Raw genomic sequence first — 22149 nt, 5'->3', positions numbered from 1 at the left:
TCAGGGTCACTGGCACACGACCTTAGACAGTTTGGCCAGATAATGTTTAAATCCCTTCCTACCACGGTGCGACACTCATTCTGTGTCCTCAAAACTTCTCTGCATTTTCAAAGCTTACTCAACAGCCTCAGTCCACCGGCGCCTTTAGAAATCCCACGGCAACCGTCACTGTGCGACGTGAGTCCACACAGACCGTCTGGAAAGGAACGCAGGATATGAACATTGTAAATTGGCCTTTTCTCCTTTGATGGAGATCAATACTACGTTCAGTCGATGTTTAATACATTTTTAACTGTCCGTACACATGGCTGAAAAATAAGACCTCAGTGTGCCGCTGCCAGAAATCTATTTATTAATGTGTTTATATGACAAATATTTGTGAAGCGTGTATCAGACGCTTCCTAGACACTAAGCGTGGCTGTGGTAAGAGGTTGTATTTATGGAGCCAGCTGCAGTCGATACTTTGCTTCCAAAGGAAGGATGAGGAACCTTCCATGTTTCTCTGTGTTGAGCTTTCCGTATTGTATGTTAAGAAAGACGCGTTACATGGACACCTATATGTGACCTAATCATTTGACATGACTAAAATAAAGAATACGCATTCCTGACATTTTTCTTACTAAGCACCAATCAGAAGTTTACTCCAATATCTCTATACAACATATCAACGAAATGAACTTTTGCTTAGGCTTGAGTGTGGCTTTGCAACAGGGTTAAACACTGCTGAGTTTATCATGGTAGTGATTAAGGTACTTGCGCCCTGCAGTTAGATTTTATATATATATATATATATATTTGCAGTATATACTCTGTAACTACCTGAGAGACGGAGAGAGAAAGCCTCGATATACTTAACCCACACAAATCGTTTTGATTTCCTATCCGTCTCACGTGAGCACACAGGTCAGAAGGTTATTTCATCTGACTGCTGAACAATTTCTAATATTCGCAGTTAAACGGAGCATTTCTCTGGCCTGTCGCCATAGTTTAGCTTAAATTGAGCTTGACAGATTGATTTCTCGTCCACCTTTCTCGAAATTTAAACTTGAACTCCGTAGGTATTGATACAAAAACAAGTCCTAATTCTATTCAGAAATCTTTACGATAGCATTTTAAATCCCATCACCCTCAAGCACAGACAGAACCTCGGGAGAAGGGACATCGGGCTTCGGACCGACCCCTCCCCCCCACCCCCGAGTGACTGCGCTGGCAGGGAGGGACACAGGTCATAGCGGTCGTCTTGGATGTCACCTGACGCAGAGCAAACACACACCTTCTCAGATCTGACATGAAGGATCTGATCACTGGCCTCCCCGAAGAGAGCAACACACGCGGGTTTTATACAGGCCGCGCGGCTAAGGATAACACGGTGTCTGTTTACTGAGCTGTCCACCGGCATTCTGCTGGAAGGCCAAGGTCGGCCAAGGTCAGCCAAGGCGGGTCAGAGCTCCGTCAGGCAGTGGTGCCTGTCAAGCGCAGAAACAAAACAAACAAGACAAAAATACCTCGGGTGGAAACCAAAAGCATGTTCTCGACTCGCCCAAAAAATTAGAGAAAAGGGAAATAGAGTTGGCCCAAACATAGCTGCTGTGCAAATCACTGCAATGTTGGCCTGTCAATCCAGGAGGACAGCAAGGGGGCGTGGCCCTCAGCAGGACGGGATGATAAAATTTCCAGCAGCTGTTCAGCCCGGGCTCTAGTCTTCACCCAATCCCCTCAGTAAGCGTTTAATTTATCATACGAAGCTCCGCAGTGTGTGTGCTGCATCAAACCTGTATCAGGACACATGAGCATTTCAGGCGATAATCAAACGCGTCATCCAATCACCTCTTCTCACACGAAGAGCACCCAACATTCAAATGTCAAGGTTCTGAATTTGAACACACGTTAGGCAGATTCTGGAATGGGCACAATCAATTGTCACGAGGCTAAATCTCAACTGCCACGCTTCGAGGGCACACACAGGTTGAGCGCACACCCTATCTGAGCGGGTGTGTTCTGTAAGAGGCGGTGGGAAGAGCCTGTGTTTACGGGACTGAGTTGTGTGCCGCAACATTTCATCAGGGAGCAAGCACACAAGACTGCTGTATGTTCACAAGGGGTTTAATCACTCGTTAGGGACGATACAAGAAACTATAAGGAAAAAAATAAGAATCTCTAAGAAGGAAACGCACTCACTTTGCAAAATCACGTGTGCAAAATAATTGCTTTTGAAATCGGGGTGTTCTACAACCCCAGGGTGGCCTCGCTGTCTGGGTCACCACAGTCCGCCGAGGCATTTGAAAGAGCCGTTGCACAAATATTGTGTTTTCGCCCACCATCAAAGTGAGTAACAGAGAACCCCCTAACCACCATCGGGTTTTCTGTGTCAAACTTCATTTGCATCTGTTCCTAACTCTCCTTCTGAACCGGCTTCACAGACCCCTGAATTGAGAGATTAAATTCCAATTAGCGGTTTAGAAGGAAGTTTGCCTCCACATCTATTTCTGCTGGTCATCTTAATAAAGGGAATGACTCCTGGGTTATGAAAAGAGACAGAGCCCCAAATCAATGCATGTCACCAACTGAGGAAAGACAGATGTCTCTGATGAATCAGAACTCAATTTTTGCACAAAAACAGCAAATTCAAAGAAAACACTTTTTTCTTTTGGCGGGGGAGGGGGGGGCAGGAAGGCTATAATTCTTCCCTAGTTCATGATCAGCAACCTATTTTTGTTTACATACAAGAATTTTAAAATACTATATAACTAACGTAGTCTTTAAATGCTATCAGAGACTCCGTTCATTCCCCCAAGGGATTCATAAACATTTGATTATGGCTTCTGAGTCATTTTCTTCAGGAAGAATGGAAACAAAGACAGATAGATTATCAATATTCCATGAGCTACAAAAAATTAACTGATGCTACTCTACAACTAACTGAAGGCAGTGTGATCTGTAAATTTTTACTTTGTTTCATCCAAGTATTGTTAAATGCTCAGCCATCTAGAAAAAAAAACACAAAGTAACAACCTCCCTTTAGCTACATAAACATACATATATTGAGGAAGTATTCTTTTTCCTGCATGGGTTTTTCTAACTTTTGAGGATCCTCTCCATTGTCTTGACAACACTTTCACACGGTGCCCTGTGACACGGTCAGAGGAAGAGAGCAGCAATGATTTTAGCCATAATACTGCCAGCTATTGATCCTGGCAAGGAGTGGGAAGCGGAGAGTGTGCTTAATGGGGCATATTTGTTCACTATTATTTTCTTTGCCTGAGGATAAGGCTGATTTAAATAATGACAATCTTTTCCTAGCCACTGGATTCGCACGTTCTCACACATTAATTATTACTAACTACCAGTTAGAGCTAAACGCTCAATAGGTTTCCGTTTAAAACTTTATCAATAAAGGTTAAAGAAATGTTCAATTCTGCCTTGGTCGTCTGGCTCAGCGGTAGAGCTTTGGCCCAGTGTGTGGAAGTGCCAGGTTCGATTCCTGGTCAGGACACATAGGAGAGGCACCTATCTGCTTCTCCACCCCTCCCCCCTCCTCTCTCTCTATCTCTCTCTTCCCCTCCCGCAGCCAAGGCTCCACTGGAGCAAAGTTGGCCCGGGCGCTGAGGATGGCTCTATGGCCTCTGCCTCAGGTGCTAGAATGGCTCTGGTTGCAACAGAGCGATGCCCCAGATGGGCAGAACATCGCCCCCTGGTGGGCATGCCAGGTGGATCCAGGTCAGGCGCATGCAGGAGTCTGTCTGGACTGCCTCCCCACTTCTCACTTCAGAAAAAATACACATACAAAAAATAAATAAATGTTCAATTCTGCTGCCATTTTCTAATTCAACCCACAAGAGGGCGCAGCCCTCTGCCGCACGACCTTCCTGCTTTGAAATCACACGTGTGTGTGTGCTCTACATGCACGTGTACGTTTATCTTCTACCAAGTACGTCCACGGTCGGTGGGAGCACAGTCATAATGCCACATTCACGTCACCGAGTCCATGTGTTTGGGGGAACGTTCCCCTATTTAAAAATTCAAGAAGAATCTTATTTGTTATCAGCACCAAAGAGCTGCGCTGAGATTCCTTCTGAGGTGAATTCGATCCCGGGGTGATGCGCGAAGCAAGCCCACCGTCCCCCCAACTTTGCGTGGAGGGCCACGTCCTCATTCCCACACCCCCAGGGTCCCAGAACAGCCGACACCACAGAAGCGAGAACTCACGTGATGGGGGTCCTTCCACAAAACAGCCGCTTTTGTAATAATCGTAATTTGGGGGCTTTCCAGGCAAAACAAAATAAGAAACACATGTGACCCCCACCCTGGCTGACCCTCTCCCCCCATGGGAGAGAAGAAACGGAAGGAAAGTCAAGATTAACATGTACTCATAATAGGTCTCGTCGGGCAGTTTAACAACTAGTATTCCTTGGCCAGAAATAAATCCGCCCATTATAATGTCTATGCCCTAATTAGAATTCACGACCGACACGTAAACACGACGTCAAAACCATCTTCTTACCTTATCCAGAGAGAACGTTTTGGTCAGGGCGAAACCCCATCCAGCTTCAAAGGCTCTGCGAATCATGGCGGCGCTGGTCGCCGGGGTGGCACTGGCAAGGCCAAAGGGATTGGTGAACTTCAAGCCGGCCATTTCCACGCTGATGTCCACCAGGTCAATAGGCGTGTAGAAGAGAGGCAGCTCAGGTTTCGCAGGGACGGAGGCTCCGTACTGTGACTGCGGAGAACAAACAGCCAATCACTGGTCTTGAATCATCACTGATTTCCCCCCATAATTTTGTTTTTGTGTGTGTGTTTTTCTGAAGTGAGAAGTGGGGAGGCAGAGAGACAGACTTCCACATGTGCCCTACAGGGATCCACCCGGCATGCCCACCAGGGGGCGATGCTCTGCCCAACTGGGACATTGCTCTGTTGCAACCAGAGCCATTCTAGCGCCTGAGGCAGAGGCCATGGAGCCATCCTCAGTGCCCAGGCCAACTTTGCTCCAATGGAGCCTTGGCTGCGGGAGGGGAAGAGAGAGACAGAGAGGAAAGAGAGGGAGAGGGATGGAGAAGCAGATGGGCGCTTCTCCTGTGTGCCCTGGTTAGAAATTGAACCTGGGACTTCCACACACTGGGCTGATGCTCTACTGCTGAGCCAACCGGCCAGGGCCTCCCGCGTAATCTTTTAAAAAAAATATCACTTCCCCACAGCGTCTGAATTCATCGAGGTTACGTTGGTCTGTTCACCATGATGGCAACTGGTAGGAAGTCAGTTGGCAGTGAACCACACTCATGTGATGCCACCTTTTCTAATTTAAAAGGCAGTATTACAGAAAGGGTCAACAGATACACAATTGATAGAATAAACGGAGAAAAATCATCTCTAATTTAAAACATATGGAAGTTCACATACAAAAGGGAACGACGCTAGAATGGATGTCCCGGGTCCCATGATCCTGGCCTTTTTTACTTTGATTTGTGGGACTGTCATTAGTGCTTAAGAGATATGGGCAACAGCAAGTTGGGAAGCCTAAATTCAATTTCCAGTAATCTCAGCCCCCCCCCCCAGTTTTTGAGATGGTAGGAAAGCCAGCTGACAGGCCCCTGTCTCTTCCCCTCCACCGTGGTGGGCTCAGCAGCAGAAGCACCAGGTGCCCGGCTTCCTGCCTCCTGGGGACACTGGGCAATGCAGGATCGCCAGGGCTCACAGGCACAGTAGATTAGGAAGGTGCCTGATGCCGTCACGCGCATGACGGAGCTTCTCTTTTCAGAAGCCAGAAGGTACCAGACAGCTCATATTGAAATCGTCAACTGGCCCTCCACCTGCAAGATTACCCTTGTTTTTATTTTGTTTGTTTGTTTTGTTTTGTGACAGAGAGATAGACAGAGAAAGGGAAGATAGGGACAGACAGACAGAGAGATGAGAAGCATCAATTCTTCGTCATGGTACCTTTAGATGTTCACTGATTGCTTTCTCATATGTGCCTTGGCCGGGGGGCTACAGCAGAGTGAGTGACCCTTCGCTCAAGCCAGTGACCTTGGGCTCAAGCTGGTGAGCCTTGCTTAAACCAGATGAGCCCAAGCTTAAGCCAGTGACCTCGGGGTCTTGAACCTGGGTCCTCCACATCCCAGTCCAATGCTCTATCCACTGCACCACCGCCTGATCAGGCTCAAGTTACCCTTGTTGAAGGAACCTTATACTACTAACATACTGTGCGTGATGGGGAAGATAAAACGGAAACGCTTATGCAAAACGCATAGTGCCGTGGGGCATCGCAGGAGCTTGCCGAACGTGATCTCTCTGACTGTGGGGAGATTGGTAATGATCTCGTGGGGCTGTCTGTCTGTCGGGTGTCTCTGTGTCTGTCTTCCCGATCTCTCCCCTCCCTCCCACCCACGTGAACTCCCTAGTTTATATAATCCCAGGAGTGACCCGGGCTCCTGCCCGTCCACACCTTCCAGCCTCTTCTCCGACCACGCCACAACATCTGACGTCAGCCTCTGACACTGCCTCCGACTCCTCAGACAAAACGACAGCATCCCTGCGTCTCTGCATCCCGGCTCTTTCTCCCGCTGCAACCTTCTTCCCTGCCTGGCTTTCCTGCTCTGAACATCCCCGCCGCCTCCTCCACAGTCTGTGCTGTGGGCATCTCCACGAGGACGCCTCCTGGTCGTCCACCAGCAAAGCGGCTCCCTCGCCAGCCTGCGCTCGTCCGCTCACGGCGCACGTGCCTGCCACCTGGTGGGCTCCCGGCACCCGGCTAGCGGAACACCTGGCGGGGGAGATGCTCCCACCGTGGGTTGACCGCATTGGACTAGTGACCTTGGGTGCTTAGCTGCTTTTTCACATCCGTTCCTAGGAGACGATGATGGTCAGTTTGGATGAAGTCATCATCAGCTGTGTCCCAGGTACATACAGGTGCCCTGGGGTCTATGGTTCCCGCCAGGAGGAGTAACACTCACCACTGGCCTCTCACCTCTAGGAGATGTTGAGTTCATCAAAGGCTCTGGAAAGAGCCCTCTAGTGGCGATCGTAAATAACTTCCAGGGGAACTGCCCTATGCAAATACTTCCATGCACGAAGTCGCTCATATAAAGAGACATATAGCCCTCGTCGGTTGGCTCAGTGGTAGAGTGTCGGCCACCCCAGTGCAAGGGGTCCCAGGTTCTATTCTCGGCCAGGGCACACAGGAGAAGCGCCCATCTGCTTCTCCACCCCTCCCCCTCTCCTTCCTCTCTGTCTCTCTCTTCCCCTCCCGCAGCGAGGCTCCAATGGAGCAAGGATGGCCCGGGCACTGGGGATGGCTCCTCGGCCTCTGTCCCAGGTGCTGGAGTGGCTCTGGGCACAACAGAGCGACGCCCCCTGGTGGGCAGAGCGTCGCCCCCTGGTGGGCGTGCCGGGTGGATCCCGGTCGGGCGCATGCGGGAGTCTGTCTGACTGTCTCTCCCCATTTCCAGCTTCGGAAAAGTACAAAAAAAAAAATTAAAGAGACATAAAAATGCACAGGCCTCACAACTGCACCAGATCTAGCTTCACATAAAGCAATTTTCTACCCTCCGCAATTTTTAACTTCCAGCTGAGAATGGACTCCTTTGGTTGCAGTGGATAGAGCATCGGACCGGCACGTGGAGGACCCAGGTTCGAGACCCCGAGGTCACTGGCTTGAGCTTGGGCTCATCTGGTTTAAGCAAGGCTCGCCAGCTTTGAGCCCAAGGCAGCCGTGAGGCTCTGACAGTTATGGTGAGGCCACAGAGGTATCTTGTGGAAATCCAGCAGGACCCCCGTGGGGCCTCCAGGAATGGTCGGGAGCCCCAGGATACGCCGGGTGGTCTGTGTCTCCCTCTCTCCTCTCTACGGACACCTCGTTGGTCCTCTTGTCTCTGCCAATGGGCTTCCACGGCTCCTTCACCCGGAACGGCTGCTATTGTGTAGGGTTAGCTAGCTAGCCCAGTCGTTTTCCACATACATATTAAAAACATTCGAAGAATGGAGACATTCTTAACGTCCTGGCCGGAGAGATCCCATACTAATTCCATCAGAATCGCTCCGAGTTGGGCTCAAGCATTACTGATTTTTTTGTTTGTTTGTTTTAATCTCACCCACGGGATCACACTATGTGTTCCCAGCTGAGAATCACTGCTTTGGTGTGTGAATGCTCGTCTTAATTCCCAGTTCTCAACTGAGACATTCTGAGGTTCACCTGACACAAATGAATGGCTAAGGAGAGGGCAGGGTTCTTTAAGAATAAAGTATTAGCCCCGGCTGGGTGGCTCAATGGATCGAACGTACACCTGGTGCACCAGAGGTGGTGGGTTCGGCCCGGACAGGCACGTAGGAGAGGCGATCAGTGAGAGCACGACTAAATGAAAAAACAGAGAGAAACAATGAGGTGATGCTTCTCTCTCTCTCTCTCTTTTTGTCAAATCAATGGAAAAATTAAAACAACAACACAGTGTTACTGTAAATTGGACAGATACTCTATAAAGCGCTCCTCTGGGGACCTGGATCTGCTTTAAAGGTATTAATTCTGATTACCATCAATATATTGTCCAAACGCCAAGGACTCCGGTAAAAACAGCACCCTCACATTAGTCTCAGAATCAACAACATACTTGCCTACTTGCATACTAATGCCAGTTCCAGGGGGTAAGCGCTTTGGACATATGCTAGCTTTCCGATCACGGCTCTCCGGATTAAGCACTGTTCCATACTGAAGTCGAAGCCGTGAGGCTCAAAGAAGGAACACAACCCATCCAAAGATAACACAGCCAGTGAGTGACAGACGAGACCCGACGCTAAAGCTGACCCTCACTGCATGATGTCACAAGGTCCCTATTTACAGAAACATGATTGTTCTAAAGTATCAATGGCCTCGCCTGACCAGGCAGTGGTGCAGTAGATAGAGCATTGGACTGGGATGCGGAAGACCCAGGTTCGAAACCCTGAGGTTGCCGGCTTGAGGGTGGGATCATAGACCTGGTCGCTGAAGCCCAAGGTCGCTGGCTTGAAGCCTAAGGTCACTGGCTTGAGCAAGGGGTCACTCAGTCTGCTGTAGCCCCCTGGTCAAGGAATATACGAGAAAGCAATCAATGAACAACTAAGGTGCCACAACGAAGAATTGATGCTTCTCGTCTCTCTCCCTTCCTGCCTGTCCCTATCTGTCCCTCTCTCTGTCTCTCTCTGTCCCTGGCACACACACACAGAAAAAGTATCCATGGCTTCGAAATGGAAACTGACCAGAAAATCAGTCATGATGGTTCGGTGGAAAACACACACACACATACACTCACACAGCCCACAAGTGCAGACAACATTAAAAAATAAATCTATTATCAAAAATGAAAAAAATATATGCTATTCAGATATTAATTAAAAATCAATCCTATTTTCTTTCATTTGAGAATGGAAATAAAAACAAATAAAACCTTACTCTGCAATGACCTATTATTATATTATCGCATTGTTACTCTTTATCCCGGACACTTACTTCTTTCTCTATTCTACCTGGCTGGGTCCTGCAACTGTAGACAGAGAAATTTGCATGTATAAGGGTTCCCTTGTTGGGGAAAAGCAAATCACATCATAATTATGCATTCCAATCGCATTTTCCCCTAATTTGCTTTACCAGAATAATTTTTTTTTTTAAAGCAAGACCATCGGTAGCGTTATATTTGATTGAAAAGGAGAAAATCACCACTATGTTCCATCCAATTTTAAACCATCAAACAGCGTTCACTTACTCATTTTATTTGTATTTCATTGTGACGGAGCCACAATGGCCCCTATCTTGGGGTACAGCTGCTCTAGTCACATCCATTCTAAGTCCGTTCTACGGCAAAGAATAAACAGCATTGTGCAGCGACTTTACGGCTAGATTAATTCACAGGCTGGATTAATGCATTAATTAACTCCAGCTCAGTTACTTTGCCCTTTGAAGAAATATCTATTGAGAGAGAGAGAGAGAGAGAGAGAGAGAAAAAATCACCAAGCAGAAATTAATTTGGATTAGCTGCTTCCGTGGTGGAAAGGCCTAGGTACAGTGATTATAATTACTACCTAAAATCAGATTTCGTTTCCCCATTTTGAGAGATTAGTATTTGTAATGAAAAACTTTAGAAAGGACATGAGGCTACAGAAATGTTTCTTAAAAAAATTTTTTAAAAATGAGAAGATCCCATTTTACTCATTTCTTAAAGGATGTATTCATCTTCCCTTTGCTCTTACACAAATGTGTAACCTGAGCATTGAATAAGGATAGCAAATTAAATGATATTCACTCAAAATCGCGGGGGGTCTTCTCTCCAGCGACACCCTCCCTCCACGGCAACTATCAGCTCTGATGCCACTTTGGGGAGCGCCGTACACCCCTCCTCCACGTTCCCCTGTTGATTTAATGTATGACACGCCTCGGGGTGCCATTCTTGACATCTCTTCTCCCTCCTCCCCCACTTCCTTCCTAAGGACTCCCTCTGCAGGATCCAGGAGTCTGCACCCCGACATCCACTCTCACGGGTCCCCGGGACTCCGTCCTCCTGGTTCCTCCACTTTTCTTCCCGGATTTCCACTGGAATCCCCTCTTCCCTGTGCAACACAGGAGCCCCTCAGACACTCAGACTTGATTCTTTAAAACCTGTCATCCGTTTCTCATTGCATTTTACTCCTAAGCAGGCTCTCTGTGGAAAGTCTGTAAGATCAGGGGTTGGGAACCTATGGCTCACGAGCCAGATGCGGCTCTTTTGATGGCTGCATCTGGCTCGCAGGCAAATCTTTAATAAAAAAAATAACAACGGCCCTGGCCGGTTGGCTCCGCGGTCGAGCATCGGCCTGGTGTGCAGGAGTCCCGGGTTCGATTCTCGGCCAGGGCACACAGGAGAGGCACCCACCCTTCCCCCTCTCCTTCCTCTCTGTCTCTCTCTTCCCCTCCCACAGCTGAGGCTCCATTGGATGGTTCTGTAGCATCTGCCTCAGGTGCTAGAATGGCTCTGGACGCAACAGAGCGACACCCCAGAGGGGCAAAGCATCGCCCCCTGATGGGCATGCCAGGTGGATCCCAGTCGGGCACATGCAGGAGTCTGTCTGACTGCCTCCCCGTTTCCAGCTTCGGAAAAATGAAAATAATAATAATAATAATAATGTTAAAAATATAAAACATTCTCATGGATTTACAATCCATTCATTTCCTACTGCTCATGTTCATGGTTACAGGTGGCTGGAGCCAATCACAGCTGTCCTCCGGGACAACACCACATTTTTATTGGATAGTGCGTAACGTACACGGGTTGTTGTATGGCTCTCACGGAATTACATTTTAAAATGTGTGGCGTTCATGGCTCTCTCAGCCGAAAAGGTTCCCGACCCCTGGTCTGTAGAATCCTTCCCACCCCGGTCCTGTCCCCCCTCTCCAGACTTGCTAACGGTGCATTCAACCCAGACGCACTGGTCGGTCCCAGGTGACTTTCCCCAGGTACCTGCACCGGTGACGTTCCACTTGAGATGCTCCTCTGTGTTCTTGTTTCCATGTCAACTTCACCCCCTGCCAAGGACCAGCTCTCTCAGCAGCTGTGGTGGACTGGTGGCATGCCCCCCCAAACTCACATGCTGAAGTTCTGCCTCCCATCGTGGCGATATTGGGAGACTGGGCCTTTGGAAGCCACTTGGGTTTAGACGAAGTCATGGAGGTAAGGCCCTCAGGATGGGATTAGGGCCCTTAAACAAAGAGAGACCAGAAAGTTCCCCTCCCCTTCTCGCCCCTCCCCTGCCGTGGGAGGACCCAGCAAGAGGGCACCGTCTGCACGCCCAGAAGAGGGTCCTCGTCAGAATCCAGCCAAGCTGCCACCCTGACCTCAGACTTCCAGCCCTCAGAACTGGGAAACACCACATCTCTGGCCTCTACGCACCCAGGTGTGGTTATTTTGTTACAGCAGCTCGAGCCGACTGAGACAGCACCTTGAGGTCCGAGTCGCCCATGAGTCAAGTGAGCATGTAAAGTGTGCTTCCTACCGCTCCTGAGTCTCGTGACCTGCAATGACTCCTCCTCTCACTGAACTGAACTCAACACTGGTTATGAAGGGCCTTCTGTATACCAGGCACGGGGACCCGGGGCCAGGAACAGAGCAGGGGACCACGGACATCTTCTAGGTTCCTGGGTCTTGGGTTAAAGTGTGAATGTGGGGGAAGGAAGGAGACCAACAAAAAACATGATGTTTGTGTGTGTGTGTGTGTATGTGTGCATGTGTGTGCATGTGTATGTGTGTGCATGTATGAGTGTGCATGTGTGTGCACGTGTGTGTATGTGTGTATGTGCGTATGTGTGTATGTATATGTGTGTATGTGTGTGTATGTGTGTATGTATATGTGTGTATGTGTGTATGTGTATGCATGTGTACGTGTGTGTATGTGTGTGCATGTGTGTATGTGTGTATGTGTGCATGTGTGTATGTGTGTGCATGTGTGTGCATGTGTATGTGTGTGCATGTATGAGTGTGCATGTGTGTGCACGTGTGTGTATGTGTGTATGTGCGTATGTGTGTATGTATATGTGTGTATGTGTGTATGTGTGTGTGTGTATGCGTGTGTACGTGTGTATGTGTGTGCATGTGTGTATGTGTGTATGTGTGTATGTGTGCATGTGTGTATGTGTGTGTATGTGTGCATGTGTGTATGTGTGCGTGTATGTGTGTGTATGTGTGTATGTGTGCATGTGTGTGTGCACGTGTGTGTATGTGTGTGTATGCATCAGATATTGTGATGTGTAACAGAAACATTGCTTCTAACGTGCTCAGAATTTACTAACTTACGCTGAGTTCTGTGAGCTGCTCTCGCACATTAACTGACCCCAAGGAGTGGGTGGCCGGAACCTCTGATCTACAGCCAGTCGGTCCGCCAGGTGGGCAGATAACCTCCCGGACTTGGGACTGGCATTCTGAGCCGGAGGGAGCCGCTGGAACCTGCAGTCCACAGCCCATTGCGCAGAGGCACAGGCAAGAATCCGGGAGTGCGAGGCGCATCTCAGGTAGGGGCAGCCTTGTTGGGCTGACGCCTCATGTAGGGGACCTGACACCGTCTCCGGGTGGGTGCTGTCAGAACTTAGTTAAATGGCAGGACGCCCAATGCCCAGAGCGTGGCTCGGCGGGGTGAGTAACCTGCCCCTAGACACACACACACACACACACACACACACACACACACACGTGCGCGCACATGCACGCACACGTACATGCACACGCACACACACATGCACACACATTGGAATTGGATGCAGGGATCGAAAAGAGTATGTCTGTAAGCAGCTTCTGCTCAGACACAGAGGCAGAGTAGCTTGGGTCTGGGAGGGGTGTGACTGGGTCTGGGGCAGGTGTCCACTGGGTATACATGGTGGCTTTTTAAACAAACTGACACCTGAGCAGGTCGCAGAAGCAGGTGCCCAGTCATCCATGCACTGATGGAGTATTCTGTCTTTGTAACGTTGAAACAGACAGCCCAACTCCTCAGCTGAGTTCTGGCAGTGACACTGGGTGGCTTGATCGCCTCCTAACCTCCGTGCCAGCCGGGGGGAGCACAGGACAGCCTCCTGCCCAGAGCCCCAGTTCCACACGACCCTGTGGGGGTGGGGGGGGAAGGACACCACAGTGCTCTGACGTGAAGCAATGCCTTCTAAGTTAGCAAGGATCCCCCAAAAGAATAAAGAAATGACACGTCGACAGATTTTCTGACGTGCCAATCACGAAGGTAATAATGACGGCATTCGCAGACCCGGGGGCAGAGGGGGTGACGAGATGCCCAGGACTGGAGGGGGGAAGCTTGGTGACCGGCACAGGGGGTGCCAACAGCACGTCCCGGAGCAGCAAGGGGGAGGGGACCCAGGGGAGGGGGTGACGGCGACTCAGAGAGGCTTGACATTTAAGAAAGGGGACAGCGGCCACACGTTAACTATGAAGACTTGGAATAAAACGCTCAGAACTGTACGTCAGCAACCTACCCGGCAAGCACCTGCGTTGGTGCTGACCTGCTGCCCTTGCACTTCTGGGAGGAGTCTTTGAAACAGGCTAAGGCGGGGAGAGGACACAGGAAGAAGATCACAGTTGCTCGTGGGTCACAGTGTGACCCTCACCTGTTTCTGGGATTCTTTTTGTTTGTTTGTTTGTTTTTGTATTTTTCTGAAATGAAAAGCAGGGAGGCAGAGAGACTCCTACATGCGCCTGACCGGGATCCACCCGGCATGCCCACCAGGGGGCGATGCACTGCCCATCTGGGGCGTTGCTCTGTTGCAACCAGAGCCACTCTAGCGCCTGAGGCAGAGGCCATGGAGCCATCCTCAGCGCCCGGGCCAACTTTGCTCCAATGGAGCCTTGGCTGCAAGAGGGGAAGAGAGAGACAGAGAGAAAGGAGAGGGGGAGGGGTGCCCTGGCTTGGAATCAAACCCAGGACTTCCACATGCCAGGCCGATGCTCTACCACTGAGCAAACCGGCCAGCGCTGTGTCTCATCTTTACAACACCTAACACAACACAACACGAAGGATGGCTGTGAGGATGAAAACAGGAAAGTTACAGAGGATGGGCTGGCTCATCTCCACCTCACTGTCTCCATCCCACTGGTCCCCAGCACCTGACTCAGCCAGGTAATGGAGCTTTGATCGCCAATGAGCCAAGCAGACGGGTGACATCTGCTCCCTTCACCTCATGTGCTTCATCACCAATTCTTCAATCGTATAAACCAAGCAGGCATTTTATGGACCAACCACTTACTACGAGGGAGGCTTTTGTTCTAGCCGCCCAGGGTGCCACAGAGAAAAAGACCGATCCTACATCCATTCAAAGGCTACATTCCTGCGGGAGGTTGTCCGGCACTCAGTAACCACACAATCCATGAGGCGGGGCCTCAGAACACACTCAGATGAGACTGAGGACCAGCAGCGTGGAATACAAAACCCCAGGCCGGCTGTTCCCATAGGCACGGCGGGACAGAGTTCTCTGACGCCGGGCGGGGACTCACCGGTGTGTCCTGCCTTCCACGTGCCCAGTGCAAGCTCAACCAAAGAGAACCAGGAGGAGGGGGTGAGGGGGGGGCATGACCGAAGACCACCCAAGGGGGAGGACGGACAGACCTGGTTCAAGCCCCAGCGGGGCCGTCACCGACGCCGCGCACCTTCAGCAAGGTCTCACACTCCTCCTGTTCTTCTTCACAGGTGTGACTACTGTCTTTGCCTCTTTGGGAGACCTTCCACGTATGTATTTTAAGGCGCCTTCACATGGTTCTAGACTCCTGGATGAATTCTCTCCTCTTACTTGAATTTACTCTTTTGAAGTCTGTTTCTAGGCTTTTGAGCAACATCTTCGGTGGTTGAACCAAATAGCTCCAGGGCCATACCCAGCTCAACCAACTTCAGCCTAGATTAATTAATTTGTAAAGTGGGGAGGGAGGGAGGGAGGGAGGGAGGGAGAGAAGATTCCTCCAGAGTTCATTTTGAATGTTAAAACCTTAAAAAGATAATCAACATATAATGGGTGTTTAATAAGTTTGATTACTTATTTTTAACACATATCACTTGGGTTTCAGACCATCAAAAATGATCATTTTATCCCTTTTATGGGTAAAGAGAATGAGCCTTAAGATAAGGTATCTGGGATTTTGTATACTTTTCGGTCTCACTTCTGTGCTGTCTCAGAGCTGTTAAGTGAGATGCCAAAGGCAACACATCTTGTTCCCAAAGGTCCGAAAGCAGAATTGAGGCAGAATTAAGTAAAAACTAGGTTTTAGGCTTCTAATACACTTCTTGTATCTAGAGTTTTTTGGTTCTTTTTTTTTTGTTTTTTTTTTCAATCGGATCCTTTACAACTCGTGTAAGGCTCAACTTCACCAAATCACCGACAGAAGAGGAAGACACTCTGGTTGAAATTTCCACCGGCATCATTCTGCACCTGAACCTAGCCCAGCAAACCGAAGGTTTTCGGCGCTGCGTTCTCTGTGACCTGTCCCGGGCGCCCTCCAGCCCCGGACACCGAGGTGTTGGAGAGTCGACACGGAACTCTTCTCGCCCAGAGCCCATGTGGGTCCGGGGACTCTGAAGGGGCTGTTTTCTCCTCTTCTCCATCAGCACACACTGAGAGGGGAGAAAACAAGAATACAGGAGTGGGGGGGCCTGCAATGTCTGCGATCTTACGCTCAAGCCGGTGACCTCAGTGATAGGAACTGAGGGGAGGAAGGGCTGACTGAGAAAGTTTGAAAAAGTAACAAACCCCAGCTGTGAAGCCCTTATCAGTTCCCTGAAATAACTTGCAACACAGGCAGGAACAACGGGACCCGTGAAGAGTCGAGGACAAACGGTTCGAACCTCCTCTCATGCCCCCTCCCCTCCCGGAGTCACAAAAGGCAGGTGGGTCTGCAGACAAAGCAGTCAAAGAAATCAGGCACTTGTCATGCAAAAGCTAAAGCTGTGAAGGTTTATAAGATGTAAGAAATCTGCCTGACCAGTTGTTGGCGCAGTGGATAGAGCATCGGACTGGGATGCAGAGGACCCAGGTTCAAAACCCTGAGGTCACCAGCTTGAGTGCGGGCTCATCTGGTTTGAGCAAAAGCTCACCAGCTTGGACCCAAGGTCGCTGGCTCGAGCAAGGGGTCACTCAGTCTGCTGAAGGCCCACGATCAAGGCACATATGAGAAAGCAATCAATGAACAACTAAGGAGCTGCAACAAAAAAACTAATGATTGATGCTTCTCATCTCTCTCTGTTCCCGTCTGCCTGTCTGTCCCTATCTGTCCCTCTGTCTCTGTCACACGAGAAAAAGAAATCTAACTTTGGGGAGCTCATGTTTTGGTGCTACTCACCCCAGGTGCTCTGCCAGCTCGCAATAAACCCTCTTCGCCCATCACGTTGTCTGGGCCTTTATTACCCTCTGTTTGCAGCTAATTCCAGCTACAACACAAGGTCAGGTTCCGTGTGGCACGGATCCGATTTTTCAGAGACATATTTTTCTACCCACTCTGACCTTGAGTTACCGGCCTGAAATAGCAATCCACTGCGACAGTGGTCAGGAAGCATTCTGCCTTTGTGGAGACAATTTCATTTTAAATTACTTTTCAGGCCAAACACTGTCATTTAATAAAGGGTTGGGACCCTATACAACGCCAATAAAAGGCATTAAAATTACTTATTAGTCATAGTATTCTCCTTCCACCAAGACGGTAGTTCTGTTTGATAGCTCCATCCGATACAGGCCGATTCTTCTTCTTCTTCTTTCTTGATGTCCTTTTATAACATATAAATGTTATATATATAAAAAAAAAATCCCCCTTCATACCCAAGAAGCTAGACATTATCACTGATAGAATTTTTTAATAATAATTAAAAAAAAAGTGTCACGTCTCTGATCCTTAATAATTATTTAAAAATATTATTTAGGGAGTGCGCCAAAAAATTAAACCGGAATTGTTCCGCCAAAGAGGCCGAGTCTGCCGACGGCACGACCAGGTTCGCTGCACGCTGGCTTACAAGCTCTTGAAGTTTTCAGGCTTCACTTTCCAGTGACTATAAGCAAAATTTCACGTCACCCCTTCCCCCCGAGAGGGGTCAAAGTGAGGTCACGGGCCCGTCTGACTTCAGGTCGGACTCAGGGCCCCTGGGACCAGGTGCGAAACGGGACAGAGGCCACCTCGGGTCAGTGACCCCCGGGCCGAGGGGAGAAGCCCAGCAGGGAGGCAGCATTTAGCCCGGACAAACTCGATGTTATTTTTTTGGAGGCGACCGCTATTTCCAGCGGAATCCATTATGGTTTCGAACTGCGTTTTCATTGAGAGCCACTGTTTCCAACCTGACTGTGGCCGGTGACGTAGGTATTCATCCACCTTCTTTTTTTTTTTTTTTTTTTTTGTATTTTTCTGAAGCTGGAAATGGGGAGAGACAGTCAGACAGACTCCCGCACGCGCCCGACCGGGATCCACCAGGCACGCCCACCAGGGGGCGATGCTCTGCCCACCAGGGGGCAATGCTCTGCCCCTCCAGGGCGTCACTCTGCCGGGACCAGAGCCACTCTAGCGCCTGGGGCAGAGGCCAAGGAGCCATCCCCAGTGCCCGGGCCATCTTTGCTCCAATGGAGCCTTGGCTGCGGGAGGGGAAGAGAGAGACAGAGAGGAAAGCACGGCGGAGGGGTGGAGAAGCAAATGGGTGCTTCTCCTGTGTGCCCTGGCCGGGAATCGAACCTGGGTCCCCCGCATGCCAGGCCGACGCTCTACCACTGAGCCAACTGGCCAGGGCCTCATCCACCTTCTTTTAACGCAGGGATTAAAAAGCATTCGCCACACAGGTTAAACCGGGGGAGGCTTTTTTTGTGGTTTTTGTTTTTGTTTTTCAGGCAGTCTCATGATGCCAGGGCGGTTTTCATCTGAAAGGACTTCACCTCTTCTCTGTGGAAGAGAGGGGGGTTGGACCGGAGTGGAAGCCGGCTCTGTGGGTAAGGACTGTTTTTATCTGAAGCAAAGGATTCGAAAATTAATATGACATGACACTCTCCCCCACCCTCCCAGCTCCCCTCTGAAGGCACTTTTGTTCTCTAAGTGCAAGAACACCGCGGTGGGCTGTCAATCATCACACCGCAAAATGAAGTCCTCCGCCCGGGCGAGGAGGTCTGCAACCGGACCGAGGCTGGTAAACTAACCACCAAATTACAGCCTTTTCTCCCTCCTCGCCCTGATTTCACAGGGGCTGCACACCCAGAGAAACGCCTCTTGGCTACCCATTCATCTAACAGCTGGAGAGATGACACTTGACATTTGGAGACTTTCCTGTGCGGATGGCTGGGAGGCTTTCCCATTAGCTTCCCGGGGAGACGGGAAGGTCGGATAAGCCGCCTGGAAACCCAGCAAAGGGTAAGGGAAACAGGCTGACTGACGGGGAGGCCGGCGCCATTTAAATTTCTAATTCCCTCCAGTCCTCCTTCGGATCCTGCGAGAACCGCTGGTTTACATGTCAGGGCCCCGATGGCCTTGGAGGAGCAGGCAGGAAAGGGGTGCAGGCTCAGCGAGGATAATGAGAGCAAGCGTCTTCCGTTTCCATCGGCCCCGGAGGTCGTAAGGCCACGGAGACTCGGACGCAGAGAAGGTCTTCTGGGTTGGTTTTCCCAGGTGTCCCTCGTCTGACCTGTTTTCAGCAATGCCCCCCCCCGCCCCCACCTTGGTCCAGGGCAGAAATCTTTAACATGACCCGCAGTGTTTCTGATCTTCCTTTAAGGTTTTATTTTCACATCATAAAAATTAGTAGAGACGGCTTTCAAGTTCTTAAAACCAACAAAATGGGCTCCCTTTGAAAATCACTCAGCCCGATATAAAATAAAATTGTAGTTAGTCCAGCGGTAAGAAAAAGGCTGTAATTTTATACACCTTTCTGGTATAAACATTTGCCTTTTCCCTCTTTAGAGAGGTGATTCCTTTTTTTTTGAAAAGGACTCCAAATCAGAGAGTCATTAATAAGGTGACTGACTGGTCCCTAAAGATCTCAGAAAAGCAAAATGCCTCACATAATCCCAAACCTTAAAAATGGCAGAAGGCGAGAGATTTCATTTATTGATATGAACACACGTAATTTAATTAACTCTATAGCAAGTGATCCTTTAGCACCGAGCTCAGTTTCCAAATCTCCATCTTCAAAGTGTCCTTACAATTTCCTATTCTTCTTAGTTGACTCAGTATTTCTCCAGCGAAAGAATGACAGGCATAAATAGGCCTCCCCAACTGTTCCATCGTATGTCCAAATGTAGAAAAAAATGGCATGATTAAAAAAGGAAACTGAAAGATTTAAAAAGTATATGCGGAAGGACACTGAAGAAACAGAAGACAAGGATGGTATGACTTTCAATCTCGAATTAATCACCATGTAGAACTGAAATCGCTTTTTAAAAGTCAATTTGGTGGCGCAGAATGGTTCCTCGATTACCACCAACGACAGACAGGAATTCCTCTGGATAAGGACAGGGGCCCAAATCACAAACCAACACAGCCGCCAGCCTAGGCGTCCCGCCCGTCCATCCCCAAATTCACCAAGAGGAGGCTCAGCTCACAGGGAAGATGTAACTATTTAGTAATGACCGAACCCCTTCACGGTCTCCCGAAGATCACAGCTACCGCTCCTCGCTGATGGGACGGACTATGGTGGGTCCCCCATGGCGTGAAGCTCTCGCCACTAGATACGGAAGTCACAAACTCGCTGTGCACAGCGGCTGAACTGCCGTCCAGACGGTACTGACGTTCTTCCTCTCTTGACCTGGGGCTGATCGGAACGAGCGACCGGGAGGTTCCGGGTTCTGCATCTCATTACCAGGTCTCCGCGATACCTGGCTCCCTCAAGGGCGAGTGATTCTTTGGTGTCTCGGTCGCATCAGAAAGAAATACACAAAGTCTCAAGCAGGAGACAAGAGGTCATCAGTGCAAGGAACTGATGCGAGCGCTCAAGAACTTCAGAGACCTGTGAATCTTAAAACATAGCCACATTCTATATATGACTGAGCAGAATCCCGGTCCTCGCTAGAGAACCTGACTGGAACCCTCACTAAAATGCATAAGCTTTGCTGTGGTGCTGAAAAGCAAACACTGCAGAAAGCTGTAACTTTAACAGACGTGTGTGCCCCGTGGTCCGACAGGGCTGAGGAAGACACGGGGTCTGCGAAGATGCCCAAACACCTACGTGTGTATCTTGTGTATCTGTTGCATTCTGCCAAGAGAATTAGTGTGTGTATGGGGGGGGGGCACGACTGATAAGTTGGAAAGAAACATACAGATTCATAAATAAAATCATCAAAATAGCACCAGGCACTGAAATGTGGATACTTATTATAAGAATACAACATATTTTAAACAGAGGATAAAGCTAAAAGGGAGGAAAAAAAAAGAGTAGCATTGGGAATAACAGGCACATGGACAAGCTCGTTGAAAAAGTTAACTTGTTGCAAGTTCACCTTCAAAGCAGGCTGCCAACAGAGTATATTCTGTAACTACTCAACTTCCATTATCCTGTAACTAAGTATCCCATGAATCCTGTAGTCACTGGTAAACATAGAAACCAAAACTGTTTCTCTGATGTTGCATGTCGGAATGCCCCCTTCCTGATCCTTTGCAGGTTCCTCATAATCATCTCACGTTCATGGGATGAACTCTACCTGGGAGAATCCAGCTTTTCTTGTTCTTTTCTTGCCGGCCTTTGAAGACGTGCTCAAACCAGATGAACCCGTGTGCTCAAGCCAGCGACCTTGGGCTTCAAGCCTGCGACCTTTGGGCTCAAGCCAGTGACCATGGGGTCAAGCCTATGATCCCGTGCTCAAGCCGGATGAGCCTGCGCTCAAGCCAGCGACCTCGGGGTTTCGAACCTGGGTCCTCCGCGTCCCAGTCCGAGGCTCTACCCACTGCGTCACCGCCTGGTCAGGCTTAAATTCATTTAAAATGAATGATCTCACTGTGTGCATTTTTCCACTTTGTGGATGAGGACACTGTTTATGCAGAAGGGTTAACAATCAACAGGTGTGGTCACTGGCTTGTCTTATGCGGATTCTTCTCCCAGGGACACACCGAGGGCCCTGCGGGGACACACTGAGGGCCCTTCTCGCGGGGACACACCGAGGGCCCTGCGGGACGCAGGGAGGAAGCGGAGGGGGAGGTAAAGCCTGGAGGACCAGCAGGACCCGGGGTCGGGGTGGGGGCCAGGCCCGATTCCAGAGAAGCCGTGCTAAACCTGGGAAGGCACATGGGCATCACAGGCCAAGGGGCGGGCACTACCGAGTGCAAAGGGGAGCCTTTCAGGGGTTTTCGATGAGGACACCAGGACCAAACTGCGTCTGAGCAAGGTGACCCTGGCTGAGGTGCAGGGCACTGGATTTGGGGGAGGGGAGGAGGAAGCAATGGTTAGCAGCGACAGAGGCCAGAACTAAGTTAACGACAGCGTGCAGAGGGGGACTCCTCACTGTGTCTGCCTGGTCCTCTGTAGTCTGACCTCCGCTCAGCACCTTGCGTCCAACGCCCTGGAAGGTGCGTGCAAGTGTACATTTCACCTGACAAAGCCTATGACCTACCCACCTCCTGCTTCTATTCTAGTTTTCTTTTTGTTATTTATTCATTGATTGATTGACAGAGAGAGAGGCAGAGAGAGGGACAGATAGGGACAGACAGACAGGAAAGGAGAGAGATG

The 22149-nt window shown here is 49.6% G+C and overlaps 1 protein-coding gene across 2 annotated transcripts in view; it reads right to left on the bottom strand.

The window, feature by feature from the left end:
- The window catches only part of DPYD (dihydropyrimidine dehydrogenase), a 660046-nt gene that overhangs the window by 332733 nt on the left and 305164 nt on the right, over window positions 1-22149 (bottom strand). For both annotated transcript variants that reach the window (XM_066246448.1, XM_066246450.1), the window contains exon 13: window positions 4502-4717. In XM_066246448.1, the coding sequence (XP_066102545.1) occupies window positions 4502-4717 (216 nt within the window). The remainder of the gene's footprint in view (window positions 1-4501; window positions 4718-22149) is intronic.

This window comes from Saccopteryx bilineata, chromosome 11 (genome assembly GCF_036850765.1).
Source record: "Saccopteryx bilineata isolate mSacBil1 chromosome 11, mSacBil1_pri_phased_curated, whole genome shotgun sequence".
Lineage (NCBI taxonomy): Eukaryota > Metazoa > Chordata > Mammalia > Chiroptera > Emballonuridae > Saccopteryx > Saccopteryx bilineata.
Note: the sequence above shows the minus strand (reverse complement) of the source record. Positions and strands in the feature narration are given on the sequence as shown.